A 25887-nucleotide genomic window follows, 5' to 3' on the forward strand; every position below is an offset into this window, starting at 1 on the left:
TGGACCCAATAGCCTCAACTGTTGACTGAGACTATTGTTTGATTGTAATCATTAGCCTTCACACTTTCACTGCTTCATGTTGTTGAAATTCCAGAAGAAACCTTTAAAAAATAGCAAGTTGTGCAAGTCTAGCTGGTACATTCTTGCCTAGAAGGCAAATCTGTCGTTTGTCTGAGGCACGCCATCCTGCAACTGAGGCTCCATCCTGTGCACAGCGTACTGTTTCTTGTTCAGCTCACTAGCACAAAAGGGACACAAGGACATGCTTGGTTTCTTTTGTGTTGCCATATTGTGGCTTTTACTGGGCAAACTACGTAAAGTGCCATTTGTGTAGAGCTTTAGTTTGCACAAAACGGTCCATGATGTCTCTTAATCGAAAATATGGTAAAATCCTAGGAAAATTGCAGAGGGATAATATTTTTCTTAATTCACGTAGAATCAACACAACCTATAAGAACTGGAGAATGTTGCCAAAGCATATTCTATAATTATTGGATTGTGTTCGTTTTCATAGTGATCCTTTGGGCACTAAGAAAGTCAAATTGTGTATTGAAAAAGATCTTCAAAAGGTGCAGTACAGAGTGCAAATGACTCTGGATTATCTCCCACGATGCTTCTTGGTTTTTTATATGCCCATTTATTGGTAATGAAAAGACTACTATTCTGGTCCCCAGCCTGAATTTCTTTTCTTTGCTGGCACTAATCAGCGTTTTTATTTTATTTTTATTTTGAGTTTCTGTATGTGGGTCTGTGCCAGTATTTAGATAGGATGTCAGGGAGAAAGAATTTTAGCAAAAAATAGTGTATGAACGTTTCTGAATTAACCAAAGCCACTCGTAGTTACTCTAGTCACATACCAGGCTACAATTGTATACATCTGTACTACTATAGAATCCAACCAACCACACATCAAATCAGCTGTGATCCTGTTCCACAAGCAAGTGTCTAGTAGTCCAAACTGCTATGATACATGTCCTCTGAACAATAACACAAGCGAAGCCAGACTGGTTTGGTCCCCTCAGTGAGGGGCAGCTTAAATCACTAATCAGAACTTGCAATGGACAAACACAGGGCAATATAGTACAGATGTAGACCATTGAGCCACCCAAGGGAAACTTGTCATAGCTCTAGAACGATTTCAGACAAGGAAATAAAGATGCGACTAGTGGTTTGGTCACTGGGCCGAGGGTGGGGGTTCCTGACTTCTACTGTGTTTTAAAGGAGATAATTCTTTGCTTGGTTTACAAAATCCTGTACATTGTTTCACATAACTTGGTCTGAGGATCATTTAACTGCAGCTTGATAGCTCATGTTTGATGGCAGAATGGAAGAAATTTATGCTTTTTAGTGAATTAACCCAGTGGTTCCCAACCTGTGATCTGGAGACCCCTGGGGGTCTTCAAAGCCTCCTCAGGGGGGTCCGCGACTGCTTAGACAATATGAACATATATAGTCCTCGTCTTTCAGTAATGACTGAAAGTGGGGAGATCCCTGGATTCCAATGAGTCAGTGGGGGTCCCGAGGTTCCAGTAATAAAAAGTGGGGGTCCACAGAAGTCAAAAGGTTGGGAACCACTGAATGAATCTATATAATTTTAGAGACGTTTTAGAGAACTTCGTACGGCATTTCTGAAGGTACTTATATTTGACTAATGGGTCATCTGTAGATTTAAGGGTAATGTTGATCAATGATAGTACATTACAGATAGTCACAATAGAGTTGTAGAGGGTACAGTCCTGGTATCTTTATTTACGTGACATGTTTTATTTAGTTTAACCTAGCCTCAGAGGGCCATAATGTGGGGCCCAACAGCCCTTGTGGTGCAGAGTGCCCTCACAAATTAGCCAGAGTAACACTTTGCCCTTTACCTTTTTAGGTATTACCTGCAGACAGCATTTAGCTGTCTGCAGGCATTACCAACAAGGCAATACCAATACTTACAGTGGACACAAATGTTTTACCATCCTCTTGATTAGATGATTTGTATCTCTCCGTAGTTCCACGTGAGAGTACTCCTTATTTAGGTCTGGCATTAGTCAAGATCTTTTGATTTTACTAAAATGATATGTATATGATTTCACCAGCCTTCTTTATCTATTGGTCTGTTATTGTTGATTTCAAAATTTTCTTTCTCCCATTACAGCATGGGGCGGTGGGTCAGCCCATTTCAGCTTTTGGCCCACATCACTGTGAGTGACTGCATTCTGCCCTTTTAAAAGGATCCACTCGCAAATTAGTTCCTTCAAGTATGAGGGACTAATAGGGCAGTGTGTGCTTTTCAAACTGAAAAAAGTAGTTTTGCTTTTTGCCACGTTTTTGCTTTCTAAATTGATGAGGGCTTAACAGCTTCCTCAGCAATAAAGGTTTGTACATACAGTGTGAAAACAAGCATTAACAAAGTCAAAAGGCTTTTTGCAGTCCTTGAGAGTACATGTATTTTCTTGCTGTCTCTCCCATGTGGTGCTTACCAACACATTCTGCCCCTACACTCGCCATGCTGCTCTCTCCAAGTTCTTCTGTTTCTTCCACTGGCCTTCCCATTGCCATACTCCATATTGTTTTGTAAGGTAAATTGCCCCCACCCAGTTCCTCCTTTGCTCCCTCTCACTGCTCCCACTGTTAATTGGCCTTTAATTTCTCCTCCTTTTCTCCCCGCTACGATGCACCACTGCTTTCCACACTCTTTGTAATTTTTTTAATACTTTTCGGGGGCCCAGCAGCTGTTACTCGCTCCTGGGGGGCTCCTTTCTAAAAACACGCACTTTAACTCCTCCTTTACTTTTTTACATTTACCACTCCAAAATGGGAGTCTGAAATCTTGAAACAGTAAATTTAAAGAAAACCAAACTGGCCACCGTGTCATGATATATGTACAATATATGTCATCATTCTGGGACCTCTGCAGTATCATGATGCATTAATGGGCATTGCCTAATGACTCATACGCGCGTATTCATGGTTGTGCTTTTTAGAAGAAAAAAAATTGCACTAATTTCGTTCCTGATCCGCAAGCACTCTTTGTTCCCTAGGCAGAACAGCATCAACAACAGCCTTTGGTCATGCAAAAAGGTAGAGCAACGTCACTGAAAGCCTTGCTATACTTGTGTGTTTTTGTTTTGCTCAGTGCTGATATTTGGGTAGTTACAAAAGGTTCAGTGTTGTTCTCATGAACCAAACCCCGCATGCATCTGCCATCATGTTGCATCACTCTATTGTGGTCACATAAATTTAATGACAAATAGTTAAGTGATGAGTACTTCAATTTGTGTGGCACTACATCTTAGCACATACAGGGATTGAAGATAGGAACAAACTGCACTGGGTTTTCGGTGGCTGTACTAAACTTGTGTTCACAGATGTTATCTTGAGACATTTGTTTCTTTTGTTAACTAAATTCTTTGCACCAAGAAAGGCGACCTCCAAGTCGAGAACTGTAGAGTAATGATATTCCCGGATTTTGCATTGGCTGTGCATGACAGAGAGCATAATTGTTGGTGGCCAAGAAGCAGCTTTGTGTGTTAGGTATATACAATTCTGTACTCAGCAAAACTACGTGTGGTCATGGACCAAAGAACTAAGGGCCTGATTACAACTTTGGCGGAGAGGGTTAATCCGTCCCAAATGTGACAGATATCCCGCCTGCCATATTACGAGTCCATTATATCCTATGCAGCTCGTAATACAGCGGACGGGATATCTGTCACATTTGGGACGGATTAACCCCCTCTGCCAAAGTTGTAATCAGGCCCTAAATTCTTCTCAGACCCATGGGAAGTGTGGGGATTGGATAGAGAAACAGCCACAATCGGATAGGCTGCTGCATATGTGCCTGCAACCCAAATACACTGGAAGACCCAGTCTTAAGAACAGCAGAGGTTTCCCGACAGTGGCTCACTCCCAGCATGACAAGCAAAGTCTGGTGGAAGCAGCAGCGAAGAAGAACATTTTTGACTCTGACCGGTCCCCCGATTTAGCAGCGGCACATCCAGGGGCATGGACACTGACCCAGACATGAACTCCACACTAGACTCGGAACAGGGCCCTCGCCTCCCTCACATTACCCCACAGCTGGCCAGCAATCTTGCCTAAGACCAACTTCTCCCTCTTGTATTGGGTGGGCTATGTAGGGATTTAATATTACTGTATAATTGCAGTGGGTACTTTCAACAGTTCTGATGCTGTTGAGGGTATGTGTCAGGCCCCCCTTACTATATTGTCATGGCTGGATAGTAAGTGATACTGCCAGGGAGTGCCACCCAATTTGGGTGTCACCCACTCATAATTGGTTGGGCGCTATTCCACACCAGAATGCTTGCTTTGTTCTATGATTTATGGAAGGGGGTATGTTACCTTTATGTCCTGGGGTGGGGGAGTTGGGTACAATGGTTATGTTCTTGTGGTTGTCGGTATACCATGCACGATTTTGGGCTGGGAGGTAGTGGGTGAACACGGCCCCTGGCCAGAATTGGGGACAGACTGGGCCAAGCCCCTCTCTAGATAGCAGGTAGTCACGCTATATATGAGATTGTGTCCCGGTATGTCTGGTGGCTAATTAGCTTGAATAAACGGTACAAGATCTATGCTTATCTGAAGCGGAAAGGGGTACACATAGCTCTGTTACAAGAACCCCTCCTGAATGAGCGGGAAGGGTTGTCTTTACACAAATGCTGGCGTTGCCAAACAATATTTTTACAAAATGTTCTACCTTTGCAAGAGGGAAACTCATCTGGGTGCAACCCAGAGTACCCTTCCAGATTAATGAGAAAGTGGACAAAGAGGGCTGATACAACATCCTCTGTGGTTGCCTAGGGGGCAGAGATATAACAATAGTGAAAGTATAAGCACCCAACATCGACCAAGGTGCATTCCTGGGCAAAGTTTCCTAAGCAATAGCACCCTTCATGCCCCACTCATACACTTTTGGGGGACCCTTTATATGTGTAGCTAACACTATTGGACCACTCCCAACCCCTGTGGAGCACTCTGCTGCCACTTGGCTGGTAAGGAGATTCTGCGATATGCAAGGAGGGTGACTCAGCCGATGGAAGGAGACTATTTCTATTTCTCTGCACTGGACAAACGACATGTTAGATGAAAAACATTCCTATGTATGCCTGATGTTCATGAATCCATGTTAGACACAGAACACCTGTCAAGGACTATTTCAGACCACAACCCAATACTTGTGACGTATATACTAATTCTGAGCGGGAGATTGAAAGTAGACAGCCTGGACGACCCCGTCTTTCATAACACCATAGGGGAGGTTGTCTGGAATTACTTCATGGAAAATTAAGGCGCCATTTTGTCGGTTCTTCTGTAGTGGGAAGTGTTTAAGACTGTGATAAAAAGACAGTGCATATTGGAATGAGTGGGGGTTTGCCAGACTTTGATAACAGAAATAAACACACAGGAGGTGAACAGGGAAACAGGAGCTGAAGCAAGAGCTGTTAGAAGTGAAAGAGAAATTGGCAGAGCTCATTGGACACCTCTGCTGCTTCAACTCAAAGGCATACATGACATGGGCGCATGTACAGCGGGACGCTGTTGGCATGGTTTGCTAACCCTACCAAGAGGGATTCACAAATTCTGAAGGGTTTTTAAGCAAGAAGCTATAAATGAAGCCTCTGCAAGGTTTAGGCTGAGCTCCATTCTAGTGCCAGGAGAGATGTAGTGGGCCCTTCACGATTCTTCCTGAGTTCTTGAGAGAGTTACCCCCGAACCGACTCACATTAGACGAAGCAGTTGAGTTAGGAGATAACAATAACATAACAGTGAAAGAAGTTAGGGCGGAGGTCAGGAGAATGGCCTGTGGAAAGGTGCCAGGAACCGACAGCCTCCGGGTTGAACTCTATGCGCAAATACTGAGACTCTTGCCCTCGGCTTTTAGTTCTCTACCCGAACAGTGCAGGAATGCTACTGCCTCCCACACTTGAAGAAAGAAGCAATGATAGTTCCCCTACTTAAACCGGCAAAACCCCCTATGAACATGATGGCATACATACTGTTATCGATGTTAAAGGTTGATTATAAGATACTCAGCTGCATCCTAGCCATGAGACTCCTGCCACGAATTAAGAGACTAATTCACCCTGACCAGTCAGGATTTATCCCTGGCCATAGAACAGCCTTAAATATACAGAGATTGTTCGCTATTTTACTGGATGGCCCAACCATAAATGTGGAGGCCTTGTTGCTGTTCGTAGACATTGAGAAGGCTTTTGATTGCCTAGATTGGATGGCCCATAGTCTACTGGGACCGGGATTCATTGCATGGACTCTTCACCTTCTGCGTGAGAAAGGATGGGGCAAGTGATCCCTGCTCAGTGGAGAGGGGTACTAAGCAGGGTTATTCTCTCTTCCAGGTGTTCACCATAGCAGTTGGACCACTGGAGAGCAGGGCTTGCTTGGGGTCACATTTCACAGGAATACATACCTGCAGCATCACTAATTATATCTTCATGTACACCAATAAAATGCTGCTTTTCCTTAACAATAAGAGAAAAGCCCCCAGGAAAGCAGTTAAATTCCTGATTATATTCTGGAACGATTCTGGGCTGCGCATAAATTGGCACAAAACTGGCATGGTCCTCATTAAGTCTCCTCATGATGATGCCTTCAATACACTCGGAATGATCTACGATCCGACATTGATAAACTACCCTGAGATCTATATTTTCAGGAGCAGTCTTGACACCCTAGATGGAAATGTAGGCACAGCCATCACAGCCTTGAGAGCAAATGTGGCCCTTTAGTAGACCATCTTACTTGGGGTTCAGGTTGGATTTTGATCGCTACAGTGGTGACTCTACCACATTTGTATTATTTTTCGACGCTGCTAGTAGTTACCCACAGAAGCAAATGTCGATTTTAAGACTATCACTAGTTTGATGTCATTACAGCTTTTATGTGTCTTGGGCGGAGGCCCTATAGCACCATCATAGGAAAACTGTTGCTTCGGTATTGTGGGAATGGCCTGGAAGTTAAAAACTGATTGAGAAGTGCCTCTTCCACAAGATTGTCCATTGCTGTGCATCAGGCTGCACAGGATGTGAACATGTGATTTTTAGGGGGATTGAGGCTTTCCCCATTTGGATGATTGTCATCTTTGGAAAGGGAGGAACTCACTTATGCCACCAGCTTACAAGTGCGCCACCTATCCCTGATGCAGTTACCTGTATCCTGCAGCAGATAAAAGACAAAAGATAGCCAGGCAATGGACTTATACTATCACCAACAGCACCCTTTCCCCTTACAGCTACGTCACCATCTATACCAACACCTCATACCCTCAACTTCCATCTCATCTACCCTAAAGCCAATGGCCAGACCACCTATACCCTACAAACACACCTTACACTAACAACAGCACAAACACCCTGCACCCATTCCACTTTAGGTTCTTTACTCCATGCCACCACCAACACCCCCCATTTACAAAACCTGTACTATATACCCTATATAGTACACACCCATAACTCACCTCTTACTAATTCACACCTATCTTCCCTGCACACTGCCACACTAACATACACTCACATCATCTACTCTACAACCTACACCACCGTCATACACCTCTACTCCCCCAAACTCTGCAACAACAAAGCCTTAATCTTACTCTCCATCTTATACTTAGTTCACCAGGTACACACTACACCACCCTTTTACCTATAGACCACCTACAGCAATCTGCTATTCACACCCAGACCACCACCTACACATAGAACCACCTCACATAACTATCACCCTAAGCTCACACCATGTATACCATACAACCTGAACAACCACCTTTGCCTGTAGTGCCACCACATACAATGTGCAACTTACACTGCCATCTATATGCTACACCTGCATTCCCATTGTACACCACCACCTGGACCCTACAACACCGCCTTACCAACATCTACAGACTGTACCAAATCTCCCATGTACACCACCTACACTAGTGGTTTCCAACCTTTTGACTTCTGTGGACCCCCACTTTTTCATTATAGGAACCCGGGGACCCCCACTGAATCATTATTGGAACCCGGGGCACCCCCCTACTGAGTCATTACTGAAATCTAGGGACCTAATCTGTTAATATTATTTAATTTTCTGAGCAGTCGCGGACCCCCTGAGGAGGCTTCTCGGACCCCCAGGGGTCCCCGGACCACAGGTTGGGAACCACTGACCTACACTATACCCTCACTTGAACCATACAACTCTCCTACACCTTGCATCATCACATTAATCTAATATCACCTATACCAACAACCACACACTATACCACCACCTATACTTGATATCACATACAACATAGGCCACCTATACTGCACACATAACTCTGAACCTACAGAGTGCATCATCTGCAAACCACCTAAAACTAACACTCTTCATTCTCCACATCCTCACTACTACTGAGTCATTATCTATACTGCACATGACTTACACACTGAACCAGCATCTTCACTACTAATTTTGATCTTACACCACCACCTATGTCATGCATTCTACAATACTATATATACCACCTTCACTCAGCATCCTACACAACCCATTAAACCTCCACACAACCAACTTCACAACACTCACCCTACAGCCTTCCCTACAGTAAATGCCACATACATATTTAGCCGATTCGCAAACTGTCTATGTCCTACACCACCACTTACACCACCTACAATAGGATGCACAATCATCTATATCTTACACCGCTACATAAACCTTATATCACCACCAACATACTACTTCACAACACTTCACCACCATTCCTACTGTATAACTCTTTATACACCCATACACTTCCTTGTGGACTCTCGTCCTAATACTACCTTTTATCTACACCAATTTCACCGAACCCCTCTTACATAATCACCTACATTGCAGAGCGTGTTGTTTCCTTCAGCTCAGTTCCTCCTGCCACCAGCTACACACCTTTATGTACCCATACTATTAAGTACTTAGGGTGGGCGTAACTTGCGTAGTTCTGTGTAGTGTATCACATGGAATTACCTAAAAATTCCATGCGATTACCTGAAATTCTGCATTTAGCACTATTTCTAAATGGATGCAAGGATGCATTTTGTGCTAAAAAATAGCGCGAAATACACCAAAACACTTATAGCAACAGAAGCAGCCACCTCTACTCACTAAATGCTCTTGGGATAGGATTTTCCCCCTTACTTACTCCTGGCATTTAGCACTAGTTTCTTGGCGCAAAATGCATCCTTATGTCCAAAATGGAAAATAGAACTAAATGCAAAACAACATGATCAGGACCGCCAGCAGCCGCTCATGCGTACTAAATTTGTTGGTTCTGCGTTAATTCCCCCCCCCAAAAAAATATTCCTAATTATGCATATGGGTGTAATCATGTAATTATTGGTAGTTCCATGCCAAAGAATAACGCAGAATTACCAAAATTACTCCTTTTACTATGGTGTAATTAAAATTACACTGAGGTCTACTAATGACACCTACACCACAACACTCTCTATTTTTTTGTTTTAATCTGTTTATTGCTTTTTGACAATCAGCATAAAAAGTAACAGTTGAAAGGTACAGCATTCAGGGTTTCATTCAGTGAGTACTCATGTTTGATAGGCATGGTACAAGAGCTATGGTCTGGTAATAAACGTACATTTTGTTAGTTCTGACAATCCCAAGTCTTTATGTGTAAACGATGGTAGTAGGATAGGTTCAACAAATGCGGCATATATTGTTCTGCTATATATAAATATATATAATTCTCGTGCAGCTGATGTGTCTGGGTTTAGAAATAAACAATATTTTTTACATATATACCAACATAACTATACTAATAAACGCATTGGGTATCCTTTGTTAGTATCGCTTAGTTTTCAAGTCCCCCCATCAGCATTGTGACCGTGCTGGGTGAAGATAAAGCATGTAGCAGTGTGTTCCCTGACATTTAGCTGTGTGGTGTTGTAGGGCGCATTCAGGCTGGATCCAGTGCCCGGCGATGTCCAGTCTGCTCAAGAAGCACAGGACGTGTCCCCTCCGAAGGGAGGGGCTCAGAGGTGTGTGTCCCGGATATATGATCTACAGGATCATGTGCTGTAGTCCCATAGTCAGATATTATAGCATTCCCAGGCTCTAGCCATAAGGTATATATGGAGTCCTAGGTTTTCTTTCCTGGGCAGAGCGACACTCTCAGCTTGTTCATAGTATCATTGATTGTATCCAGGATGTTGGAAGTGGCGGTCTGGTGACTTCCACTTGCGAGTGATAAGTCGTTTAGCTAGCAATAGGACGAGATCTATCAAATGGGATGTTGTCTTATATTTTTTGCTTCTTTTATATAAACCTAATATACAGGTCTCCAATGTGGTTAATATGCTGCGCCCAGTACAAAGGGATAAGAGGCTACGCACTTCTTTCCAATAGTGGCGCAATCAAGGGCAAGACCATAGTGTATGCTTAAGGTCTGCATCAGTCAGGTGGCACAAGGGCACAAAACGTCCGCTCGATGAAAGTATTTGTGGATCCTTGCGGGCATGAGGTAGGGTCTATGCAATACGCATAACTCTATTAGGCGGAAGTGGGCGTTACGGAGAACATTAATGGGGCCCTAGAATATGGTGGATCACTCTTTGTCAGAGCATGGCCTGCCAAGATCCTGTCCCCAGTGGGTGTGGAGCGGCATAAGTGGTGGTGCTGTGTGTATGCGTAAAGAGTCAGCTTCTGTATGAGTCAGATGCCTGCCACTGCCAACATGTAGGTATTGAATAGTGTTGTGCAGCTGTGGCTTTTGTGACATGTCTCTCCACTCATTCTTCAGTGGCCGAAGAAGTGAAGTACATAGGAGGAATTGACCGGGTTGGAGTTTCTCCCCTTCCATCACTGCTTCATGTGTGAGGAGTTTCCCGTCATCATAGAGGTCTCCCACTGCATGTATTCCTGCTTCATGCCAGGCAGTCAATTCAGTTCTGAAAGTAATACCACCAACACTCTCTATACCATGCACCACTAATTACATGCTTCTCCTTCACCAAGAACTGCTCCCACATTATCCCCTATACCAGTGATACCCATAGTACAGCCCGAGGCAGCATTCGGCCCTCCTGACCGTTACATACGGCACAGCGGCACTGAGCTGCTCTTAACTAGACTCAGCACTAACATTTAAAAATTGTAGATAAACAGGCAAGCATTTATTTAAGGTGAGTTGAAGGTACAGAAAAGAGATAACAGAGGGTGTTCTGTACAACGTAACATCAGAAACATCTTCATTTTTAAAGACATATTCGAAGCAAAAATGTAAACGCATGATCAAGCCTGCTCAAAATTAAAAAAGTGTATTTCATTAACACGCAGAAACTTCACCATAGTACACCAGATTTTATCACTGCATTGAAGAAATATATTTTTTCACTGATAATTTTCTAACCAGAATTAAGAAACATTCACTCCCCCATCCTCCACCCCGACAACAATGCCTTTGGTGAGCTAAGAGGCAAGTCAGCTATGTGCACTCTTTGGGTGGCCTAGGTTTCAATTATACAAGAATATTATAGTTTATTAAATCAAACACATGAAGGTTTTGTGCAGCACACATCCTAAAGTCATGCGAGGTCCTCATGTGAAAATTTACGAAAAGCAGGGAAAGTGAAATAAAACATTTGCTTAGGATCACACAGTTGGTTAAGTGGAGAAGCTGTGATTATTCCCAAGTTTATAGTTTCAGGTTGTGCTATTCAGACACTAAAAGTATATGCTTTGCTTCTCCTACACCCACCTTACTGCCAACCTCCGACCGCCACCCTGCTGCCATCAGTGCGGCCCTCGGTCACATCAAAGACCAAACTCTGCGGCCCCTGGGAAAATGTTTGCGAGTACCCATGACCTATACCATGCCCCACATCCACACCAACGCCTACACTACCACTTTGGCTCTGTTCAACTAGCTTAACCCTAAATCCTGCACTGCCACCTGCACTGCCTCCTACATCCACACCATGGTCTACACCATTACAGTTCATCTGCATTACCACATATGTTGTACATCACTTACCAACCTCACATTACCCTACACCACCACCCACACTACAGCCTACACCATACACTACTCCCTACAACCTTACTTGCACCCCACTGCACCACGAGACATTTCCTACATCACACCATCTACACCATACAAATGACCTCAACCACTGTCACCCACCACCTAAGCTACACCATATACCATTATATTCTACACTATTACCTGGACCCTAATCAGTCTGTGCTAAATGTAGGAGTAATCCTTTGTATGTAGATTTCTGACTTGTATCCTAGGATTGTGAAACAGGCCTCCCCTATACTCTAAATCCTGCCTTTGTATATATATATGGGATCCTTAGTTCATGAAGTGTTGTATCTGTGATAATGTTTGGTCACTAACTTGCACAAAACGGAATCTTATCCTAGTTGTCCTATCATAAAACTGACAATCAAGACTAACCCGTAGTCATAACCAATGTATCTACAGACTTTAAAACACATGAGCATTACTTATTAAACACTTACAGATCACTTCTGACAGCCACGGTTTTGTGTCCCCACTTCAAGGTTTTGCTTTTCAAATTGGCACATTAACAGACTTTTTTTTTTTAAATCTCCGGGGAGAACAATGCAACAATGCCGTGCGTTTGTTCCTTCTTCACTCTACGTGCTCCGTGTGGCAAGCACGTGGGTGGCAAGGGGATGCCACGAGCGTGTCAGACGCGCCTGGGAGAAAATACGTTTCCAAACTGACTTTACTCCAAGAATACATGAAAGAGAATAAGGCCAGTCACAAGAATTCCCACTTGGACACGTCTCGAGCCAACAAGATGGAGGAGAGATCTTGTCCATCTTATGCTCTTATAAGGCAGCCCCAGCTTGCCATGTTGAACTTTAGAGAGAGCACATCTATTAAAATAGACTTCAGCAAAGGAAACACTGACATTGGGAAGGCGGCAGACTCCGAATGAAAGCAAACCCTTGACACACGCGAGCTGTTCATTTGAGCGGTCTTACGCGTCTGTTACCTCCAGTAACAGAGGCAGCCATTTTAAATAGAATATTGTCTGTATTCCAGGAGTTCATCTGGTGTGGCTTGGACCAAAAGACTGGAGCAGCACGCAGCTTGCTTTAGAAACCCACATACATTGTCACATCGCTCATAGAAATAAAAATAGGTACGGGTGCCCAAAGAACTTTTAGGGGTCTACCTCCGGCTCTTCCAAATACTGACGATGCCAAAGACGAAAGCTGAACTAGTCTTGATTCCACATCATGCCTCTTTCGTCAACCACCCTTCGCTTCTTTCTCTTTATCTCACTCTTGCATGCTCTTTGTCATCACTTTTTGACAGTTTTTCTTTATTTCTATTCCTTCTTTCTCCCTTAACTGCCTTTCACTTTTTTGCTCTGGGTCAAAGTCTGATGATGAAAAATAAGGCGCAGTCCCCAAAAAATGAGTGCAGCTGCCCAAAACCGGAAACCACAAGCACAAATAATCACTGCAAATGTGAATTGCAGAAAAACCCATAAAGCGGCTTCTTATCAAATGATACATTAGAGGATTTTGATGTCCTCGTTACCATTCTTGTTAGGCTCATGATAGGGCCATACCTTCAAATAAAGATGGCACCGTGAACAAAGGAGTCATGGTCTTTCCTTGGGATTAATGAAAATGTTATCAAGAGCACCACATTTCTCTTTTTCATATGATACAAGTAATTTGGTGAGAAGCCACTTCATGACTTTCTTAAGATCGGAAAAAAAAAAAAACTCAGTGAAAAGCAAATTCAGATATGTGCGTACCGAATAATTTAGCCTTGATAAAGCGGAAGGCTGCAAAACATGCGTCAGTTGTTAGGAGCAACAAGCTCTGTGAACACAGCAGAATGTTCTGAAGCCACATGGACTGCTGAAATGTGGACATAATAAATGAGGGTTTAGTTTTGATTAAGGATTGTCTATGATAGGTGATTTGGTTGTAAATGATAGTTATCTGGCATTCCAGAAGAAAAAATACACATTAGGCATATCGCACATCCAATATTTGCAATAGAGTAGACTTCCCAAAGCAATCAGAGATACATGTTCAGCCTTCCCTACTGTCCCCTGTTGTCTCATATGCCATCCTCTTTTGACACTTTGGAAATGAGGGAGGAGCGAGATTATTTAACTATATATGGCTATATTATATGACACCTCCACTGGCTGCATTAACTAAATGGGAGACTGATTATGAAACAGACATTCTGATATACCTGCCAGCAGTTAAAAGCTTGCAAACATCTTGAAGTTATCAAGGAATGCAAGGTTTAAACTGACTTCCATCTCCATGTGGTCCACCGTACTCGAGCAACAGTGCATATGATCAATTACAACAAGAGCGACAGGTGCCGTAAATGCTGTGCACTTGAGCCCACCCTACTCTACGTTATATGGAGTTGTCCAGTAATTGTCCAGTTTTTGAATCAGGTAGCGGAGAGATTTGTGGGAAGTACTACATCACAAAGTGTAAACCACAGCTCTGTCATTCATGTGCTTTCACCCACTCCGGCATGAACTGTCAAAGTATGCATTTATGCTGGGGAGAGCTCATTAGGTTTTGCCTGAGACAGTGCGCATGTACTGTCGGTAATATCTGTTGGCTTTACAAATGCGTGTTTTTTCTGTAATCAAGTGCACTGTCCAAGTCTGTGACGGGCTTCCTCAAATGAAGGTGCACATGGCACCAACTAGAGTAGGGTGGCTCGTAGCTAATAGGGTCCAACTTACATACGGCAGCATTTGCCAAGCAATGCCACTGACTTCTCAATTGTAGCCTATCAAGCTTTGAACCCTGATACTAAAAAGGGAAATTTAATAAGTATTTGTTTTTAAATATTTAATATTCAAGTATGTTGTGTTCATGCTAACTATGATTATTTTTGATCTGACTGAAAGGTATTTTTTGTGGTAATGTTATACTGGTATAGATCACGGACACGATTGTTCTTCATCAAGCACCTTCCATTGCCTGTTAACGTGCAAATAAAGCCAACCTCAGTTTTGTAACACTAGAATAACTCTCCTTTTATGATCCTTTATCTGTTGTGAAAAGAATAGTAATAGCACTCATCGGACTACAAACCATATCCAGGCTTTCAGTCTCAGAACGTTTTATTCATGCGTCATAGGGCTTGATTTAGAGTTTGGCGGACAGGATCACCAATCACAAACAGGATGGCGTATCCTATCTGGCAAACCCCTGGTCTGCCCTGTCAATTACGAGATGAGCCAACAGTTTTTTGATGGCGGTGCCCGGGCTGACTCTCCCACTGAAAACTTTCTTCAATGGCCCAATAGAGCAGGGACAGTCAGAGTAAGGACATCAGACCACCGACCCTATTTAGACCCAATGGTTGGATGTTCTTTTTTTTCTGTCTGTTACTGATAAGAAAATATTGATCCTCTGCAGCCTGAGTGAAAACTACTAGCGTGTTGGGCAATTAGCTTTTTTGTTTTTTAGAAACAACTCATGCTTTTGGGAGTTAGTTTCTGAAAAACAAAAAAGTTTGATGCACGCCCACCTAAAAGACGACAGCCATGCGATAAACGTTCAGTGCCTTCCCTGGAGCCGCTATGGTGGCAGTTCCTGTGAAGTCTCAGAGATCATCGCAGGGCTGGCAGTGATCTCCTAATCTGTCCAGCGGCAGTCTGGTCAGTGTGGCAGAGGAGATGACCTCTGCCACCCCGAAGTAAGGCAGGCCACCCACCAGGGTCTAAATCAGGCCCATATTTGCTTGATAAGCAGAGAACCTCTGCGGTGTCCATACAAATGGCAATTGTGCACTACAGCAGATATATGATTGGACATTCTTTTTGCAGTCAAGTCACTAACTGTCTGTGTTCTTTTCCTTGCAGATGAGCTCACAGTGCCTGCACTCTATTCCAGTAGCCCAGAAGTGTGGGCGCCCTACCCCCTGTACCCAGCGGAGTTAGCGCCTGCTCTGCCTCCTGCTGCTTTCACCTATCCTGCTTCACTGCATGCACAGGTAATTTAGACCAATTAGCCACGACTTCACCCCCTTCTACCACTGACCCCTTTCCAGTCTGGTTCCACAATGCACAACAAATCACTAACTCTTGTACCCTCTGGCTAACTGACGCACCTGAAACAAAATGAACCCTCTCACTCGAATCTGTGCATCCTGCTCGAATGGCAGAAGGCTGGTGGAAATGACAAACACTCATTGCCTGACCTCTTACACCCTTCCATTCTTCATCAGTTTTGCTTTTGTTCACTACCACAAAGAGTACACAGATCCTCTACCTGCAACCAATATACTGTATTTACTGTGCGTTTGTGGATTGTTTGCACCAGGTTTGTTGTAACATGCTATACTTCTATCTAGATTATGTGTAGTAGGGATGTGTAAGAAAGAATGATGTGATGGAAGTATGACCAGGCAGCCATGGTATTCAGCACCCCAACATTTTGCAATGCCATGATGGACTCTACATTTATTTTTGTTTTAAATAAATTATGTGTTGTCCCAAACATGTTTTATTTTTTAAGTAAGCCTATCATTGAATTTTCTCAGAGCGTGATAGTCCCACGTAAATCCACGAGAACCAGATCTTTGCCAGAATTTTAGGATATCCACATAAAAAAATGTAAATTCAGTGGATCGAAACGGAACTCATTTACATAGTAGTCATCATGACAATTAGACACAGGTTACATCATTCGGCATCTACAATGGACACTCATGTCCTACTACAGGTGGGTTTATTAAAAGAGACTCAAATCCTGCAATCCGAGAGGGACATTTTCTAACAGCACTGGGACCAGATTTAAAGAAAAGTGGCGCAGCGCCAGGTCTGCGCCAAAATTGGCAGCTCCTCGCTGCGTCACTTTAGAAACGCAGGGATGCGCTGTATTTAATGTAATACGGCACACCCCTGGGTTTCCCCCTGTGCTGGCACTAAATTTAGCTGCCAGCGCCAATGCAGGCGATGTCTGTTTTGAGGGGTGTGATTGTTTATGTGCGGGAAAGTGTCCCTTCCTGCACATAAACAATCACTAATGCCGTCTTGGCACTTCTGTGTGTGTTGCACAATGCAGCACACAGAGATGTGCCAAAGAGTCATTTTCAAATGATTGTTTATGTGCGGGAAGGGATATCTTCCCGCACATAAATAATCATTTCTGGCATTTTGCTTTTTCTGTGCGTGCGGCAGACTGTAGCACGCAAGAAACGAGGAGGAATAAAAGTATTCCTCCTTGTTGCGCCTTGCTAATGCCACCCCTGGGGGTGGCTTTAGATTGTGGAGCTGCCTCAGGTTTACAAGATTTAAAAAATCTGAGGCACCGTCAAAAAGCAATGGGTGTTGCTGTGGCACGCCCACAGCAACACCCATTGCATGCCCCTTCCACGCACAGTGCTGTGTGGGAAGGGGCTGTATTTACAAGGTGGCTTTAAGCCACAAAAAGTGGCTTAAAGCCACCTTGTAAATACGGCGCTGTGCCTAGCACCACAGGAGAGGCCGAAACGCGTAGACACATCTTTTGCGAGATTGAGGGCTTTCAAGTTAATTTACTTCAATTAAGAAATTTGATATGCACTACATAATACCTTCGAAAATAAATATATAGGTATTTGACAGCTGGGTGCAGCTAAGGCCCACAATCACTGCATTTTTAGTGGATTACAACTTTAATTTTATAATAGTGACCACAATGTAAAGAAATTATGATGGGCATAACCCTCCTTTGGCCCACCGCCAATATTCGAGATTTGTTTTTTTGTCATAAATGTTTGTGATGTCATGTATATATTTATGTTATGTATATATTCATGTTATAGAATGTTCACCGATAAGCTACCGCTGACCTTTTTATTAAAATTATTTATAAGAATAAGGGAAAGAAATGGACCCAAGAAATCAGGATTGAGCACTGTTTTCTTAAAACAATGATTGTACTTGTCCCTACCTGCTGACGATTTGTGTTTATGATTATTGGTTTACCCAGGGCAGGTTAGGGTTACAGGGTTCCCTCTTTTCAAGTATATAGCACCACAGGAACGTCACTAAAAGTGATGCTCCTGTGGTGCTAGGGGCCTATAAATACGGCCCCAAGTTGCATAAGCTGCTGGTGCCTGGTAACAGTTTATTGGAATTTTGATAGCAGCATCATTGCAGGAGGAGAATTATTGACCTGATATTATTCCGGAGGGCTGTGGGGGATGTCTTGTTAAAGGAAATGTCTGGGCTTATTTGGAGCAAAGCCCGTTTAAACACTACATATGCCCATATGCCCAAACAACCAAAATGGAGGCAACATCAAAAGAAGTCAAGCCACTTTTAAAAATGCTAAACCTCTTACCAAGTGTTATGTTCAGAAAAGTTCCTAGCCCTATTTCTCGACTTTGGCCCATTTTCATCACAATGTGTAAGTGATCTGACCAAAGACCCGCTCACCGCCAAATCAAACCTCCACGAGGGACTAAAATCCATCGCCGATTGGATGAACAACAGTCGCCTGAAACTCAACTCCGACAAGACGGAAGTCCTCATTCTCGGGCGCACTCCCTCGGCCTGGAACGACTCATGGTGGCCCTCCGTCCTCGGACCCCCGCCCACCCCTGCCAGCCACGCAAGAAACCTCGGCTTCATCCTGGACTCCGCCCTCACCATGTCCAAACAGGTCAGCGCCGTCTCCTCCTCCTGTTTCAACACCCTTCGAATGCTCTGCAGAATCTTCAAGTGTATTCCAACAGAAACCAGAAAGACGGTGACCCAGGCCCTCGTCAGCAGCAGACTTGACTACGGCAACGCACTCTACACAGGCATCCCAACCAAAGACATCAAACGACTCCAACGTATCCAAAATGCCTCCGCCCGACTGATCCTCGACATACCCCGCCGAAGTCACATCTCCCCTCACCTAAAGGAACTCCACTGGCTCCCAGTAGACAAGAGGATCACCTTTAAACTCCTGACCCACGCTCACAAGGCACTTCACAACACCGGACCCTCCTACCTCAACACCAGACTTAACTTCTACACTCCAACACGTCAACTCCGATCCGCCAACCTCGCCCTCGCCATCGTACCCCGAATCCAGCGCAAGACATCCGGCGGCAGATCCTTCTCCTTCCTCGCCGCCAAGACCTGGAACTCTCTCCCCACATCTCTTCGCCAGACCCAGGACCTCCTCGCATTCAGAAGGCTCCTCAAGACCTGGCTCTTCGACCGCTAAATCAGCAGCGCTCCCCCCCCCCCCCCTCAGCGCCTCGAAACCCTGACGGGTACATAGCGCGCTTTATAAATACTATGATTGATTGATTGATTGATTGATCTCAACATGATCCGGCAGAGCTCATGAAAGACAGCTTTTTAAAGGAGCTACTGGAGTTACATACAGAGAGCTCACTCTGGCTTCACCATCTGGAAAGCTATCACTACTGGCACCACTGCCTCAGTGGCTTAGAAGCTCACAAACTCGAGTGGCTCTCATGGCATTCTTGGACAGGGTTTCCATCCGACTTGAGGCAAAGGTAAGAGGGGCCTGATGTACAAAACCAATTGTAGTTGTAAAGCCTTCAATTTTCATAATCACAGGGTATATGAATGAAAAAATTATTTTTGTAAATATGCTAAATTAATTTTGCAATTTTGTAATAGGTTACTGAATCGTAAAATAGAGTTAGAAAAGCATAATATATCAGTATTTGGGAGGGATGTGTTTAGGGTGTCTTTTTCAAAGAGCAACTGGTTATAGTAATTATTCATGTTTTGCGACTGTAATCTGGTCATAAACATTGAAAATTACTGACTCCAGAGTTGGGGTTGTAACAAAATCGCAAAAGACAAGGGTTCTCCTTTGGACTCTTCCGATTTCTGAATGTAAAACTACATTTATTGCTAAGTACACAGTGGTCCAGAGGACTACTACCAACTCTTCAACAAACTCAAAAATAATGTTTTGTTTTTAAATCCTGCCTTGTTCACTTAAAAGTAAAAGGGCTGCATTAATAACAAAAGATTACTTTATTTAAAATGACATCACATACATCATGGTCTGCTGAGTCCACCACACTATCACTGTGATGTCATCCAGTTGTAATGAGTTGCTACCTACCTCCTGAATACTGATGAGTTAGATCAGACTGCAACCCACTATGACTCAGAACTATGTGAACCAACCTATTATTACATAGGTCAGTTTGCAAAGCTCTTTTCCATTTGCAAAATCTAGAAGCACAATTTGTGACCACATTTTAGGATTGAAAATTCAGTACATCAGGCCTTAGGTCTTCTCCAATCATTCACCTAGGATGTGGAAACACAATCCTGTGTACATCGGAACCTACCCAACCATTCTCAAATTTAGGAAAATAGCTGAAAATATATCTCTTTATATAACACTACATCACAAGGCAGCGATGGGCACTACACCTGTCAGAAACCTGCTCGTATGCTGTATCTTGACTGTATACAGTCGTCTGCTGTCCTTAGCCTAAGTTTGTGCGATAGAAGTACCACATTCATACATTCATACATACATACTTACATCTGCAGAGGGCATTTTATCTCGCTGTAGAGGTGAAGCAAAAAGGTGCAATATTCTGCAATGTCTAACAACCCATTCACTGGCATTGACTGCTGTCTGAAAGCCAACCTTAAACAGTCGTCTGCATCCAAGCATTACATTCACCATGCTTCTAATATTTAACTAACCACTTCAAAGTAATTCAAGTAAAGCAACTCTATCACCATCAATTAATTTGTATTCTGTTGTTGCAAGAGTTAGAGTCTATCTTGATAACCCGTTTAAAAGGATGTTGATTATCAAGGGCTTTCCACAAACACTTAGATAGACAAATGGTGTGAATCTGAAATGTGGGGTTCTTGCCTCCCTAGTCTTCAGGTGATCTGTTGCAGATTTTTGTGCAAAATGGAGCCTTGCGGTAGTCTTGAACTGCTGCACCAAAAATTAAATTGTAAACTTTCAACCTGTGCCTGTGTTTTTGATTCCATGTGTTTAGATGTAGCTTGGTTGCTTACCTGTAATATGAACAATAGACACACGGTGGCACAGAATGTCGTGAATGTGATTTTGTAAAGCAAAACATTACCAAACCATATCACTGCAGACATTAAAAAACGTCAGAAGTGTATCTATCCACGATATGCCAGTATTCATTTCATTATCATTTGAAAACAACAAACTCTGTCTGTAGGCAGAAAAATAATGAATTAAACAATGCAAATCAGGTTCAGTATAAAACTTCACAGGTGACATGCTATCAGTAACTGCAATTGTATCAAACTCAAAAGAAATGAGCGGTTTACCAAAGCCTCAGTTATTGTTATCCATTTTTATCACTTGCTTATGGATTACTCAACTATTTAAATGCATATTCTGATATGTTGACTGTGTGATTTAGCTCTGGCAATGTTTATTGGGGAATGACCACATTCATTGTTCATGTTCAGTACTGCACTCTTTAAATTCCTGCTTCTCTTCATGGTGAAGTAAATGGTCACCGATCCCAAAATCATACAAGTTTGTCACTATTTCTCCAGAAGTATTTCTATCTTACAGGAAATATCATAAAATACACTATGACCATGTGTAGAACATTAGGCTGTTTGCAGCGGGAAATGGAACGTTTGACTTCTAGTTGTAAAATGGATGCCAGGGCGAGAACAGAAGCGTGACAAAGGGGTATTGTTGACTGGGACTCTTTAAAGCATGGCGGCACCTTTCTTACCAACCATATGTTTTGATTAAAGTGGAATGAATTGGGAGAAGAGACAATCTTTTCTCTGCTTCTTTCAAGGGCATGCTGTAACTGGAGATATCAATGGAATTATGACTTGTGCAGCAAGACATGTTGTGCCACTTGTTCAGACGTTTTTATATGGTCATCTTCTCACATATCCCCAAACTTTGGTATACATATTAGTTCCCTGGCTCTAAAGCCCTCACACCAGCCAGCTGTGTGAGCCAGGTCTCGTGACACTGGGTCAGGAGGGTCTCACCTGTGAGAACTGCCTCCCATTGAGTCACTTCAGTGTGTGATGCAAACAGAGCAAGACATAATGGGTGACCAAAGAGAGGTCCACATGATGAACCTACAGTATAGCAGGTCAAAAGGCCATATCGGTCCCACTGCTCCAATTTGAGACGGATACTAGGATCATCAATCTGCAGGAACACTCATTCATGTGTGGTGGATATTTGGGATGTTCAGTAATATAATATAATTTATTATTTTCTATTACCAGCCCTTTCTTACATGATGATATTAGGCATTTGGTGAAGAATATTCATGCTGGGCACCCCTGCCGACAGGCAAAACCTTACAGAAGATTGTAGATTGTGAAATATGTGGATGGGAATTTCATACAGGTAGTTTTGTATAACATATAGCAGCTGTGAAAGTGAAATTATTATAAACAGTGCACCGCACCGAAAGATAGATAACAGTAGTTTGCTCCAGACCACCCTGTCACTCTTCACCCGCCGGAAAAATGAATCAACATTTAACTCCCAGCACCTCTACTGGTCCTTTGTAATATAGATGCCAGGTTTTTAAAATAATTGGGTGCCCATTTGAGCCTAACTTTAGCTGGCGTGGGGATGATTTCATCCCAGTTCACGCCAAAGTCATCAGTGTAGACCTGCACCATTTCCATCGGTCTGGATATGAAGTGGCTATGGTCCTGTACATACAGGAGCATGTCACCTGCATAGAGGGCACATCTCACTCCGATCATCTCACTTGATTTCTAGTCCCATGTTGATTGGGAAGGCAGTGAGAGAGCACCCCATTCATCCTGATCTGGGCCCAGACAGGGCAATATAGAATGTTAACATATATCTGAAACCGTGGACTAGAATTAAAATGGTTTAGGACTCAGAAAGTGAAAGGCCAATGGACCAAATCAAACTTCTTCTCAAAGTCCAAGAGGACCAGGGCTCTGGTTCCCCTAAGATGGCCAGAGCGATCAAGGGCCATGTGTAACTGCCTGCGGGAGAGTCATGTGCTCCACATCGGAATCATAATTGTAGTTAAGACACTGTTGGCAAAGATGTTGACTAAAATGTTTGTTTCAATATTGATTTATCTTGATGAGAGGAGTGATATGGACTAGTAAGAGGCGAAAGCCGTTGGAGGACTCTCAGGCTTTAAAATCATCATCTAAAGAGTGGCTCCTCACAAATTCCCTGGATCAGGGCACCTCGTCAAAAAACCTTGGTAAGTGTAGAGCCAGAAGGGAAGTATAGTATCCTTTGGGAAGGTCATTGGAGCCTGGTGTTTTACCGGAAGGCAATGTTTTGTTCACCTCCAAAATTTTGATTTTAGTTGTCGGGGGTTCCAGCGACTCTCTGTCTGCAGGAGAGATCCTAGACACAATTAGATTATTTTTGGTAGGATTTTCTTTTTCTTCTTTGAAAAGATCTTATGCTGTGTAGAGCTGTTCATAGTAATAGGCAATTCGCTACATTGTGTTACTCTGCTGCGGGAGGTGTGCCTTGAGTGGAGCTTTGGTGTTCCAATGCATCCACCTATGGATTCTGACACATTCCCAGATTTACCTACACTGGTAGACCTGGGAATGCGTTGGAGTTGTCTGTCTCCCCACCAGAGGCACAATGAGGAAAAATATCTTTATGTTCAATGGCATATGTAGCTGTAGATACACATGCTTTGCATACTTCTGCCATCTAGTGCTGGGTCCAGATGTGTACAGTTGGTTTCCTTCGAAGAAGTCATCAGAGTCACAAGGTAAAGTGACCCCCCCTCCTTTCGGTGATACTGCGCATGGGCATCAACTCCATTGTTAGATTGTTTTCTTTTCGCCATCATGATCGGACTTGTTCTTCGGTGATCCGGTTCAAGACGTCTTCCAACCCATTCCGAATAACTGTGACTTTCTATGCTCATCAGTATTGCTTTTGATCATGTTTCATTCACGTAGTGCGAACGGAACACAAAACACACTCCGTCGGGTCAATGTAGTCCACCTTCGGGCCTTTCCTGATCACACTTTGGTATCTAACTGAAATGCGCTGCTGATGGAACGGACACCTTTTTGTTTTTGCTGTAGGTGCGACACCAAATACCCGCACACATACCTTCACTCAGTGTGTAACCTTTGTTTATCACCAGATCATAAAGAAGAGGACTGTGAGGCCTTTCGATCGTTTCAGATGAAGAATATGGTACAAGATTGTCGAGAACGCCGAAAAGAAATGCAGCGAAAATACCTTGAGGACACACAAGCTATCTTCTGTCTCCAGGACATCGAGCCACGGGAAGAGTTCCACGAGGCTACTGTGGCAGAAGAGGAGGCCTTTTCCATTTCAAAATCCAGATCTGAGTCTGAAGGGGGCATGCAGCAACCTGCGGCACAGCTTGCAGTTTGCACAAAGGCCCATGTACCAAGGAAACATTCCAGTTCAACAGAGACTAAGGCTATCGGGCCACCACTGCCAGCAGGCCAAGGTCAGCACCAAATGATTGCCAGGGATGCTCTGCCTTCCGCCTTGGCACCAAGCCAAGCCTGAAGACTCCTTTCACAAAATTGGCTCCAAGGTTTAAGCACCAAAATCAAAACATTCTTCGGGACACCGAAAATGTCACCATTCAGATCGAAACCATCTGTTTTGGGTACCAGAGCCTATCTTACTATGGCAGAGAAGCTCGATCTGAAACAAAAGACAATACATATTCAACCAAGTATTGGTCGGATAGTTGCAAAATCTTTCCATCTTAAGCCTCAGACTTCATTTGAGGAGGCTATTGATGTCCAACAACCTCTACAGAAGAAGAGGAAAAAGGACATTGCCACCAGTCTGATACCTCCACCTTTACCACCCTCTCCTCCACCTCCTTCACCACATCATTCACACTTGGAGGCAGAAGATTTGATACACAAAACTCCATTAGGGTCACCACACTCCTATGTAGAAGATCAGGGGAGGGAGGATAACATGCAACAGCCATCATTAGATCGGTGGGACACATATGATATTGACCCACCAGAGGACATAGATCCTGATTTATATCTGGCAAAACCATCTCCACTAGAAGACACTACATCTTTTCATGAGCTGGTAGCCAGGGCGGCTGTATACCATCACATCCCATTGCATAAAGACCCTACAGAAGATGATTTTCTATCTGAAACCCTTTCTTCCACCGCTACTGCATCTCAATTTCGACCCATGTTAAGGGGCATGATGCAGCATGCGGAGGAAGTTTTCAAAGACCCTGTTCGAGCCCGAATAGTTACACCCAGGGTTGACAAAAAATATAAACTAGCCCATCAAATCCCACTTATATTAAGGGACAGATTTCACCAGATTTCTTAGTAGTTTCCAATGCTTGTAAAAGAGCTGATTCTCAAATTTCTGGGGACTCGTCTCCTCCAGACAAAGAGTGAAAGCTCATTGACACTTCAGGTAAAAGGGTAATGGTTCAAGCAGCCAACCACTAGAGGATTGTCAACACACAAGCCCTATTGGCAAGATATGACAGATCACACTTGGACGAGATGGAAGATCTTGTTCTACATCTCCTAGAAGAATATAAAAAGAAGGGACAACAACTTGTACAAGAGGGCAAGTTGATTTCTAACAACTGTATTAAATCTGCTTTTGATGCTGCAGATACAACTGCCAGGGGAATAAGTGCAAGCGTATTATTAAGCCGTCACACATGGCTGCGTATATCAGGTTTTAAACCTGAAGTTCAACAAACCTTGTTAAATTCCTCCTTTGATCAGGAACATCTTTTTGGTCCACAAGTAGACCAAGCTCTAGAAAAAATGAAAAAAGATGCTGCTGTTGCAAAGTCTATGGGAGCTCTACAAACTCCTGGAAGCCGAGGTTCCTCTCGTGAAA

At 43.4% G+C, this 25887-nt stretch overlaps 1 protein-coding gene across 2 annotated transcripts in view; it reads left to right on the plus strand.

Moving 5' to 3' along the window:
• Positions 1-25887, plus strand: part of RBPMS (RNA binding protein, mRNA processing factor) — a 693723-nt gene that overhangs the window by 479438 nt on the left and 188398 nt on the right. For both annotated transcript variants that reach the window (XM_069237362.1, XM_069237369.1), the window contains exon 6: positions 15885-16015. In XM_069237362.1, the coding sequence (XP_069093463.1) occupies positions 15885-16015 (131 nt within the window). The remainder of the gene's footprint in view (positions 1-15884; positions 16016-25887) is intronic.

Source organism: Pleurodeles waltl, chromosome 1_2 (assembly GCF_031143425.1).
Source record: "Pleurodeles waltl isolate 20211129_DDA chromosome 1_2, aPleWal1.hap1.20221129, whole genome shotgun sequence".
Taxonomy (NCBI): Eukaryota; Metazoa; Chordata; class Amphibia; order Caudata; family Salamandridae; genus Pleurodeles; species Pleurodeles waltl.